An 11,920-nucleotide genomic window follows, 5' to 3' on the forward strand; every position below is an offset into this window, starting at 1 on the left:
AGCTCAGGTTAGCTGATACAGTAGCGTCAGAGTATATAAACATTTGTGCTTGCCTTTGAGTTGCGGGATGACCCTCCTGCAATCGCGCATCACTTTTGTTTTGATTGTAGCATCACATGTTTAACAAAGGGTCCGTTGACAGAAGCAAATTTGATATGCATCCATATGTTTGCTCTTTATCTCTTCTCTCAGACCAGACGCGAACTTTTCTCTACAGTTTATGACATACGCAGCACACAGATGTCCCGCTACGGTGGCTCAACGCGAGCCATTCAGCGTTTGACATCAAAGTACCGCGAGACCAGACTTCTCCATGCATTTGATTCGCTCTCGCAGTACTTTGATTTCATACGTTTGCTCTGCGCAGCGGCAAATGAAGTCCCTCAGTTGTGTGTGTGCGTCTAACCTCGCGACCACAGATTCTTTCCATCATCACCCTCAGAAACCTTCGTCTCGTTTTTATTCGTTGACGAATAAACAATGTAGCGTGTAACGTTAAGTGTCATTTCAAATGTAGTGGAGTAAAGAGTACAAATACCCAATCAAAAATGTAATTGAGTAGAGAGTAAAAGTTGCCTATATTTTTGATACTCAGTACAAGTACAAAGTAGCCCAAAAAATACTTAAGTACAGTAACGAAGTACATTTACTCGAGTACTTTACACCTCTGCTTCTCATATGGATCTATGTCATAAATATATTGTCCAAATACCGCTTGGAATTTGCATTGAGTTTGTCTATGTATGGCCCACTTCCACTTTTTCTTTGTTTGCTCCACTTAATTCCTTCTCCATCAAAACAGTAAACAGGCGAGTACGGTATTAAAAGTAGCAGAGTGCCATCCTCCTAAGATGATGGCACTGCACCAGCATGTAATGTGGTGAAATGTACCTTCAGATTCTCTGTAAAAGTTATTATTTGTATTTTTCTTGTTTTTGCTTTGTAGGAGGCAATCTCAGCCAGTTCTAAATGTAGCTCCACCCCCCAATAATCAGACTCCATTAGAGGGGGTAGAGAAAGACAGAGAGAGAGTTATGGTGCCTCGTGAAAGCAGAGAGAAGAACAATATTCGAAAAAAAGAACAGCAAGAAAAACAGCTTATAGCCAGGGATAAGGAAGAAAAGAACGAGAAAAGAGCTATACCTCCTTTACCTCAGACGGCTGAGAAACAAGCAGCGGTGACAGATCGAAGGAAGGTGAAGAAAGAAAGGAATTGTGGACTGGAGAAGACTGAACATTCTTTCAAGTCTCAGCCACCCAAGGCTAAGCCTCCTCCCAAGAAACGCAGGAAATGGCTCAAGGACATTCCTTCATCATCAGAATCAGAATCTTCAGCAAGTGAGGATGAAAGTGAGTATACATTAACAGTATTTATTGTCATATTTGGTTCAAATTAAACAAACTATGGTGCGATTGTTCAGTTGGAGCAGTTTATTTTAGTAAATGTGAATGCTGGCATCCAAATTTTGGTGCACAAGGAACAAGCAAACTGTTTCCAAACAAACGAGTGTGGTTCGACTAAAGTGCATTTGGACAGTGCAAAGAACCAAAATCATGATGTAATATCACAAGATGCAACCCTGGTAATAAAATATTTTACAGCAGGATGAGCTGTGTCAGGGGCGGATCTACAGGGGGGCTTAAAGTAAAATTTGTTAAATTTAACTTTAATTTAAAGTTAAATTTTAACACGTAGGATAATGTATGCTAAAGGGCAGAACATAAACAGTGCTGTATGACGTGGAAATTATGAATCTACTAGGGCTGACTTCTTATAGTCGAGGATTCGACGATTTGATTCGGAGAGGTCTGATTCGACTATGAACCTCATAGTCGAATAGTAGGGAAGTGTTATGTAACCAGTGAGCAGCAGCACTGAGAAGCTTAACCGCATGGATGACAAGTAACTGCCCCACCCAGCAAAATCTGATTGAAAAGACGTCGGAAAAGTGAAAGGTGAAAAGACGTGTTTTTCATGTCGTTGAAAAGACGCCTATAAATCGACGTCTAGAAAAAGGCTAAATTTGGTTGAAAAGTGAAAGGTTAAAAGACGTCTTTTCATGTTCGGTAAATTTCTATATTATTTCCTATGTCTTTCCAAGGGTTTATCCTCATTTTAAGAATGTATTATATAATATTAATTATACTATTACTATTAGGCTAATACGTATCTCAAAATAGGACAGCTAACAAAAAGGTAATACGAATTTAAATGGTAAATACACATATGACATGAATATTTCATTAATTGGTTTATTGTTTTTTCAGCCATAATATATCCCTCAACTGGCATGGTTAAGGTTCTTACCTTCATGATCAGTTATCCTTGTTGTCCCACTTTTTGATTGCATTTCTAATGACACAGAAAACCTTTTGTGTTCTGCTATTTATACTTGCCTTTCATTTATACCTGCCTGAAACTGCCTTTCACATGCATATGATCTGAGATAGGCATACAATATATGGAATTGTTTTAAAATTCAAATACAAAATATTATCACAAATTCACAGATATCACAAATACAAAATACTGTGTGAAAAAATGTATTTAAATACAAATACATGGGGAAAATGTGGGCAAAATGGACAAAGTGTGGGCATACTGAGGGAAAATTGTGGGACCACTGGGCATTTTATGGGCGAACTGTGAGCACATATCAGGGTCTTAAAACCCATAAAAGCTGTTCATTTCTTAAAGTACAAAATAAGCTTGGCTGAATAATTTGCCTTTTTTGTTACTGCTACTTTCAATAAGACTAAGTAAAAATGTTCAACATACATTTTTTTTACCCCTGGGTATAAAAATGTTAAAGGGGTAGTTCACCCAAAAATGAAAATTCTGTCATCATTTACACACTCTCATGTTGTTACAAACCCGCATACATTTCTTTGTTCTGATAAACACAAAGGAAGATATTGTGAGAAATGTTTGTAACCAAACTGTTTGTGTAAATGATGACAGAATTCTCCTTTTTGGGTGAACTACCACTTTAAGAAAATCTAAGAAATTTAGCTTGTGGATTGAATATTAAATTACTTTTATTTAACCACATAAAACCACTTATTACTAAACAGAAAAAGCAGGTCCAAGAACAATATGTCTCCTCATGGACACCAGTTGATATTTTCTCGTCCGATTCTTTCTTCATCCTGCTCTCTGTCACTCCAGGTGTGTTGTCCTGGTTGCTTTATGGTTACAGCATCTAAGTGAGAACATAATAAATTCAATGTTAACATTAAAAACAGGGGTTGTCTTAACAAAAAGTAAAGCATGATCAATCCAATTAGGTACACTAATATTAAAAGGAATTTATATTTTATTTTACCTTTGTTATTTAGTCCCAATTATGTATTGCTATACTCCATTTAAATACTTAAAGCGATATTTCAGACAGATTTTAAAATTACCCTATTATGTACTAACACTCAGTGACTCGAAATACACATGTTCAGACGAACACATTTGGAGGTATTTTAGTAAATGTCCGAGCTTTTCCGAGCTTAATATGGGGAAAAACATGGATCAGGGTACATTTTCTGACTTCCCAAAGAAGTGCAGCCTTCAAAGAAGTAATCCACACTGCTCCAAGGGGTTAATAAAGTTCTTCTGTGGGTAATCTATGCTATATAGTAAGAAAAGATAATGTTTTAAACTTTATAAACTATAACAAATAGTTTCCGGTAACAATGGCTTGGACTCACACGATTCAATGGGCAATGAGTGGCAATATTTGATTATGGATTACCCCTGTGAAGGATGAATGCACTTTATTGAGGATTAAAGTCAGAAGTTGTTCCCTAACTGTTGTTTTCTACCATTATAACGCTTGGAAGCGCAAGTTTAAAAGGGGCCGTTTACACTTGGTATTAAGATGTGCTGTTGTCGATCAGATCACAAGTGGACGATACTAAACACGGGTGTAAATGTTGTTCAAAACATCTTGAGCTCGTCCACTTTTGACCACATTCATAGGTAGTTGAAAACACTTTTGATCGGATTGCTTTTGTAGTGTAAGCGCGTCATTTTACATATAAATGTACAACACACTGTGCAGCATGTTTACTTACAAGCAGCGGACATAATATTAGTTGTGTCCATGTTTAAATGACAGCAGAAGGAATCGCCCACAATCTCCACAGATCATCCCCTAAAAGTATTCTGAACAGAAGAGGTTGAAACTGGACAAAATTCAATTCAATTTTATTTATATAGCGCTTTTCACAATACTTAATTGTTTCAAAGCAGCTTTACATTAATAGAAGCAGTAAAAGCACAGAAAAACGACAGATAGCACAACATAATACACAATAGCATAAGCAGTCAAATTTGCTGCGGCTATGACTCGACATTATGAGCGAGCGTATTACTAATGTAACGTCTAGAAGAAGAAGCTAAGTTAAGCCCAAGCAGGCTACCTCCCCGGGGTAAAAAACCCCCTAGGAGAAAAAAAAACAAAAACCCCGGGTTGTTTAGCCGAGGAAATAAAAAAGTCCTAGGAGGGAAAAACCCTTGGGAGATATATATGTATATACACACATATAAACGGATAAGGAGATTAAGCGGAGATTAAGCGGGTCCTGCCGGTGATCGTTGGTCAGGCATCAGCTGGGCATCACGTTGAAGGACGACCAGTAGATCAGAGGTGTGCCGACTTTCACATCTACCGGAACTGGGTCTGTTTGTCCCATTGTCCTCGGGGTCGGATAAATTCAAAACTGACGGATTTAAATACCAGTTGTAAACAGAATGTGTTCCTCTCATCCACTTATGATCCAATTGACAAAAAAACACACATCTTAAAGGATAATTCCGGTATTTAACACTTTGAGTCTCATTTCTGGTTTGTTTTGGATGAACTACAGTGATGGACACAGAAATTTTGACAATGGTTCGTGTCTTGACTTTTCGACTGATTTAGAAGCGTCTCTTGACTGCTTCAGAATGGAAGTCAATGGCCATGCACAAACATGTCATTAAAACAACACTTAACGTTCATTTTCAAAACTGTACTACTCACCGAGTGGTTCGTGGTGTTCGTTGATGATTAAAAACAAATATATTGGCGCAATGTATGATTTCAATCCGTGTTATTTGCTATAGTGGAACTATTTTTTCAGATACCTCACAACCGCGTATATACTTCCGCTCTATATTTGAGTCTGAAGCATGAATGAACGTAGTCCAACAAACTGTAATAAAACGGTAGTATACTTTCAAAATCAAGTTTATTTATAACACTTACACCATCGAATATGTTTTTTCATCAGCAAAACAATAAAGAAAATATTTTGCAGAAACCCCAGTGCTCCGTCATGCAAGTCAACAGATCCGCACACTTTAAGAGCTAAAGCATATATATCCAATACAACTGTAATCCCCCATAACTCCGTGTGACATATTGACGTCTTGTGAAGCAAATCAATCAGTTTTTGCAAGAAACTGAACGTTATTTACAACACTATTAGCGTGAATGCCAAAGCAGGAAGCGTGCTTTCCGTTTGAGGTGATCTCTTCCACTAGTGCTGTTGGCTCTGGATGTTGGTCTCTCTGCGCCACCTATAGAGCGGGAGCGTGAAGCGCAGTTCCTGCTTGGCAAAAGCTCTGCATTGACGCTGTAAAAAAATATATATATTCGAATCTCAAAACTGAAAATCGAATGTCAACCCACGAATCGAATGTCAGCCCTACAAATATGGGAAAAATTTCTTCTGAGAGTAAACAGCCCCTTTTCTGTTTCCCGGTGGCGGAGTGATATATCAGCGAGCATTGCGTCTTCCTAGAGAAGTCAATGGAATTTTACAAAATGCCAAATAAAACACGACAGAAACTGTATTTCGCTACACAGCTTGTTTTTAATTATCAACGAACACCACGAACCACTCGGTGAGAAGCACAGTTTTGAAAATGAACGTTAAGTGTTGTTTTAATGACATGTTTGTGCATGGCCATTGACTTCCATTCTGAAGCAGTCAAGAGACGCTTCTAAACGAGTCAAAAACTCAAGACACGACCCATTGTCAAAATTTCTGTGTCCATCACTGTAGTTCATCCAAAACAAACCAGAAATGAGACTCAAAGTGTTAAATACCGGAATTATCCTTTAATACCAAGTTTAAACAGCCCCAAAAACACAATCACTTCACTAAAGTGTGTCATTCTGCTTATAAAAGAAATGTGCATGCAGTGAGCAAAGACGTTTCTCATGATGATGACGACTCACCTTCATGGATTCAGTCTTGCATAAGCAATGTGACACGGAACAGGAATTTGAAGAAATACTGATAGGAAAGGAAAGAAACTGAAGTTAGTTTCAAGTTAGACAGCTGTTCCCATATTTATCAAGCTTCTGAAAGTGCCATTTTTGTCTTAAAGGTGCAGTGTGTAAATTTTAGCGGCATCTAGTGGTGAGGTTGCTGTTAGCCTGCACGAGGATGCCAGCGCACTGAAGAGCTCTTTATTTACATAATTTAAATTACTGTTAGTTTAAATGTACTTACATAACACTTTTTAATTATGTATAGTTGTTTTAAGACTAAATATTTAGTTTTTGACCTTTATTTTATTCTGAAAATCCTAGTGACAGTAATTTCTTTATTTTTGTCAGGAGAGATGAAAAAAAAAAACGGTACATACCTTTAATTTGAAATATGACCTCAGCCGCACTCATTGATAAAAACACTCCTCCGTGATCGTCATAAAAGCACTCGATAAAACAACATCCATCGGGGCTTTTAATTTAAAGTATGCATATTTGGAGAAATATTAGTTTAATTTTATATGTTTACTTAAAATTTCTGCAGGGGGGGTAATATTTCATCCATTTTTATTCCAAACACGGCGATATGAGCAGCTGGAGTCTCCACAGTCATTCACACTCAGTTTGTTTCATTCATACGTGAAGCCGGAGGGCGCTAAAGTCAGAAAGTCTCTATGAAACTTTTATAGAACAAGACGTCAGAGCTCAGCTGTCAGTCAGACGTGAACTTGAACAGTGACTTGCAACGAGTGATCGCTGTTTTTATAATAACATGCAAATAAAGATGTTTTGATGTTTTAAAACATGGAGACAATAAACACGGTTAAGATTATATATGGTTTATCTGTATTTTTTAACGCTATGTCTGGTATTTTCATAACAGTACTGTATATTTTAATGCTATGCTAATCGAGCAAAGCTAACAGCATAAATAGCATAAAATTGTTTCATTTTCGGTCTTATTTTATGATCCAAAGCCACATCAGATCACGCATGATTGTTTAAGCACTCGACTTTTGATGTTATAAAGTGAGTTTTATTATAAATCCCTTTATTTGTCGTGTTTTGATGGTATGCTAAGCTAACGTACTAGCTGTTCTGTAAACATCTGCTGTCTGGAGATATTAGATATATGTTTCTAGGAATAATTTCGACTGGTAAAGCTTCTTTAAGGTAAGTTTCTTTTTGTAAGAAAGGAATTTAATGAAAAGAAAGTGAATTGAGACGAAAGGAGGAAATAAAACACTAAATAGAATGTATGAGTAATTAATAATAATAATAATAAAATAAACATTTAGACATATCCCGGATTAAAAGTTGTTAATGACTCATCTGGATGCTTATTTAATGAGTCTGTTTAAAACACGCAACAATAGGACACGAAACTTAAAGGATGTTGTGAGATATAAATAAAAAAACATTAGCTTAGCATTTTTGCTGTTTTCTCTAAATAAATTTACATGACATGGGTCTAAAAACATTTAATAAAATACAGAGTTTTAGAGGTATCGTCTTCAGATTTTAAACAGAACATGGTCAGACCTGTGGCTTTATCTGCAGTGCATTTCTAGATTGCTCCAAGGCCAGTTTCATTTAGTTTTTCATAACAATATTTCATATATGTTTGGTGGAGTTTAAAAAGTATAATTTAAGCTCTCTATAACAACTTTTTCATTATGACAGTAACTAATTTTCACCTCTTAATAAACTTCCAAGTGTCTGCTTTTAAATGAGACCAAACTTATGCTTTCAGTGCAAAGACTACATATACTGTATCTATTTTAGTTTGGCTATGACATTTTTTGTGGGGGGGGGTTCAGAAAACGGAAAAAGGTTAACAGGTTAAAAGATCCGGATTCCACTCGCTCACTCTCTCCTGCGTGTTTGTGCACCTCTCACCCTCAAACAAGGTCAGAGCAAGCGCCCTCTTTTTAAAGTTTCTGCTAATTTGACAGTTAATAGCAAAATAACATCACGCTTCAATATTTGATTGACAAGACAGCTGACTCGTTGGTTGCTAGCAATATGAAAAGCCGTGTCACACTGCTCTTTTTTAAAAAACGCAGTGCGTTGCGCCTTGCGTTTCCAAGCGTTTGAAGCGCATTTGGTGAAAAATAAAACTGAGTTTGGGACAAAAATTTAATGGATTTCATAGGGCCCTACTAGATGCTGCTCCTCCATGGCTTTAAAGGGACACTTCACCCATTTACATTAAGCTTTGTATCATTAGAACCCCAGTCATGTTTTTGAATGGTCGTACATCATTTCCTCAGTTGCCGCTGAGACAGGAGAAATACAGATTTCAGTGTTGCACTTCCTTCTTTCAATGATGTAAAAATCATCATTTTGCATCATTAAAAGCAGGAAGTCCAATTACTTTGTTGAGGGGGTGTGAGACTACAAACACCCCCTTTCTCTGTCAAATAGGCCCCAAATTCGAAATTTTTGTTACATTTTGACTACAAATATGACGCACTTTCAATAAAGATTAATGTTTCTACGCGTGAAATGCTCCTTTAAAGAATGATTCTACAGCCCTAGAAATATGACATCAAACACGGAACAGGAAAGGAGATTCCTGTGGCAGACACCCTCTCCAGAAAATCCATAGCAACAAAACATGACAATCTCAGCAAAGATATGGACATGTAGATTCACTTAATTATAAAAACTTACCAGTCAGTGACACAAAGCTGCAACAGATCTGTACCAAGGCAGTTTTCAGCAGCTCAGATAGATGATCTTGGATGGATGGCCTGCAAAGAGGAGACAATTTCCCACATACATTATTGACTTCTAAGACAAACTTTCATTGACCAGTGAAGATAAGAAAATAGTCATATCTGGGGCCCGTTCTTCGTAGGTCGCTTATTACATCCGAGATCAAATGACACATTCGAGATGTTTAGATCTCGCTAATTGTGATCTCGCTTATTTGGTTCTTTGAACACCCCTGCTGTTGATGATTAGTATGGCAGGATTGAAATATCTGAGATCACTGCACGTTCGTGCACTGCAAGAAAAGGCAAAACATATCTATAGTAGAAACACTGATCAGCAACACTGTGATTGGCCAGTTTTTACAATGGCCAAGAACACGCCCATTTTTTAACCCCTCAATTGCATTATTCTTAACTTATTTCTGACTATATTAGCAATATTAGCAGTATTCCTCGTTAACTGAAAGTCCTGCATCTGCTGAGTCTGCACAGAAAGTGTAGTAAAGAAGATAAAGATATGTGAAAATATGTGCAAAAAACTTATTTGGTTATTTTGGTCATTTTTGTCAGGAAAGGGACAGGGTAATATATTTGTAGACAACGTTTTAAAGGGGACATTCCAGAAGACGTTTTTAAGATATTAAATAAATATTTGATGTCCCCAGAGTACATTTGTGAAGTTTTAGCTCAAAAATACCATATAGGTAATTTATTGTGGCATGTTAAAATAGGCACTTTATGGGGCTGAGCAAAAATGCGCCGTATTTGTGTGTATCCCTTTAAATCCAAATGAGCTGCTCAGGTGGGCGGAGTGTGTAGACAAGACAGAGCATCGTGGGAGATTCTCTCACGAAAGAAGTTAGTGAGCGATGTTAAGCATTTTAAAAAGTCAATCATCTGTTTTATGCATACTAAATACATGTTTATCAGCAGATGGGGAACATTGTGGAATAAAAATAAAGACTTTAAGGTCTCATAGTGTTTTAAACGGGCACAATGATTTTCAGCATGTCACAATAAATTACACTTCCACAAACACTCAGTAGTTTACTTTTTGACCAAACCACACGAGCACATTTAAATGATCTGTAATAAAACAACACGTTTAATGCTTAAACTTTAGAGAAACAGATAAAATGTCATGTTTAAGTTTATCGTGTATCCATATTGAACACATTCGCGTTTCTGTCAATCTCTCATCTATCTTGTAACTCCTCATTCATTTGAAACTTGACAGAAACATTAAACAACATATTTATGCTTATTGTGTATGATAGTGAATACGAGTTGTTCACTCACTTGTCTCGTGCAGTGCATTAATCCTCATGTTCATTCATATAAACTTCAGAGAAACATATAAAACAACATAACTTACTTGAAAGCGAACCGTCGCGTTGCTCTCTCTCTCTCGTTCGTTCGTTCGCTCACTCGCTCTCTCTCTGTTGCACTAAGGTAACGTTAATCCTTTAGAACGTTAAATCAATCTTTAGAAAGATTATTAAAACTACAAGTTATAAGATTGTAGGCTACTGTTTGTGTTTGATGGAATACAAACGCATCATGCTGTCAGTCACTTTCTCTCAGTTGCTCGCACTCAAGGTAGCGTCATGGTTGGATAGCGCAGTTGAAGGGGCGGTATCATTATAATAAGAGCCCTTAGCTACGTCACGCAGGGAGCGAAATCCGCTTGACCTATTTATTCACATGCTTGCAGAGAGAGCCTGACCAAAACAAAGTTACAGGGTTGCTATTTTTCATGTTTTCTGGGTTGGTAGAAGCACTGGCGACCCGATTATAGCACTTAAACATGGAAAAGTCTGATTTTCATGGAATGTCCCCTTTAAAGATAGAACAGATAGAAATTACTAAACGAAAACCCTTTCATGCATGACATTGTAAGCTACTTGACAATTAAAATAGGAGATGAGTTTATTCAAATGAAAATTATTTCACACTGAGTAATAGTCTTTATTGTACATAACATCTTTTAGTGCTGGGTATGATTGATTGCTGTTTTTATGAAGGAAAATTCAAACTAATTTAAAATGAATGTGATCAGCATGTTTGTCTTCTCATTCGTTTAAGAATAATAATGTTACACAAAAACAAGCTGCACAACTACAGAAAAAGAATATTTGTTATATTATATATTTTTTTAAATAACATGGCTAAAAGATTTAATTAATCTATCCATTTTTTATTACGTGTTGAATTTGAAAAGCTCTTTATATTAATCATGCATCTTACGCACATTGCGCTTGTATAATGGAAAATACGCAACTGCGTCAGACTTTCCGTATCACATCCGCTTAAAAAGGTACAAACTAATCTTGTTTACATGAAATAAGCCTGCTCCCGAGCAGGTTTGAGTTTACGGACCTGTTGCTATGACAGCAAATCTAGGATGAGCTTCAAAGTACCAAATAATCCAAGATCATGCCAAATCGTCAACAATCAAATCCAGCTAACTGAGTTAGCGACGAACGAAGAACGGGCCCCTGACCTCACACAGAAAAGATATGCGCACACGCAGAGAAGCTGAGAGCACGAAATGTTATTCTGGCTAGGAATGTGTTAGCAGATAGAACACATGATCGAAAGATGCAGTACTTGCCTGGTGCGACATAATTCAAATACAAAGGAACCCATGATTCCTCATAAAATACCAGACCACAGCAGGTATTAGCTTCAGACCTCTTCACCTGGAACAATAAAGAATACATGGTTACTGTAGATTACTATAACCATTTCTTCCAATTAGACAAACTCAACACTACTACGGCTGCCACTGTCATCTGCAAGCTTAGTCACTTTCGCGAGACATGGCATACCAGTGAAATTAAAAGGTCCACAATATCAACACAAAGAATTTGAAGACTTTGCAAAAACATTAAGTTCACACACATTGGCCCTCATGACTGATCCCTATCTCATTTTGGTACA

At 37.0% G+C, this 11,920-nt stretch overlaps 1 protein-coding gene and 1 long non-coding RNA gene across 11 annotated transcripts in view; one reads left to right on the forward strand and one right to left on the reverse strand.

Moving 5' to 3' along the window:
• Window positions 1–11,920, forward strand: part of prr12a (proline rich 12a) — a 246,672-nt gene that overhangs the window by 146,531 nt on the left and 88,221 nt on the right. For 9 of the 10 annotated variants that reach the window (XM_055176535.2, XM_055176536.2, XM_055176534.2 and 6 more), the window contains one exon: window positions 947–1,350. In XM_055176535.2, coding sequence (XP_055032510.2) covers window positions 947–1,350 — 404 coding nt within the window. Of the gene's footprint in view, window positions 1–946; window positions 1,351–11,920 lie in introns of those variants that run through there. The other variant, XM_055176538.2, reaches the window with a different exon arrangement.
• LOC129421189 (uncharacterized) lies at window positions 1,363–9,016 on the reverse strand. The gene is made up of 3 exons (XR_008636995.2): window positions 8,934–9,016; window positions 6,222–6,279; window positions 1,363–3,203 (listed from the first exon to the last, which is right to left on the reverse strand). It is a non-coding gene; the product is annotated as an uncharacterized lncRNA (long non-coding RNA).

Source organism: Misgurnus anguillicaudatus, chromosome 4 (genome assembly GCF_027580225.2).
Source record: "Misgurnus anguillicaudatus chromosome 4, ASM2758022v2, whole genome shotgun sequence".
NCBI lineage: Eukaryota > Metazoa > Chordata > Actinopteri > Cypriniformes > Cobitidae > Misgurnus > Misgurnus anguillicaudatus.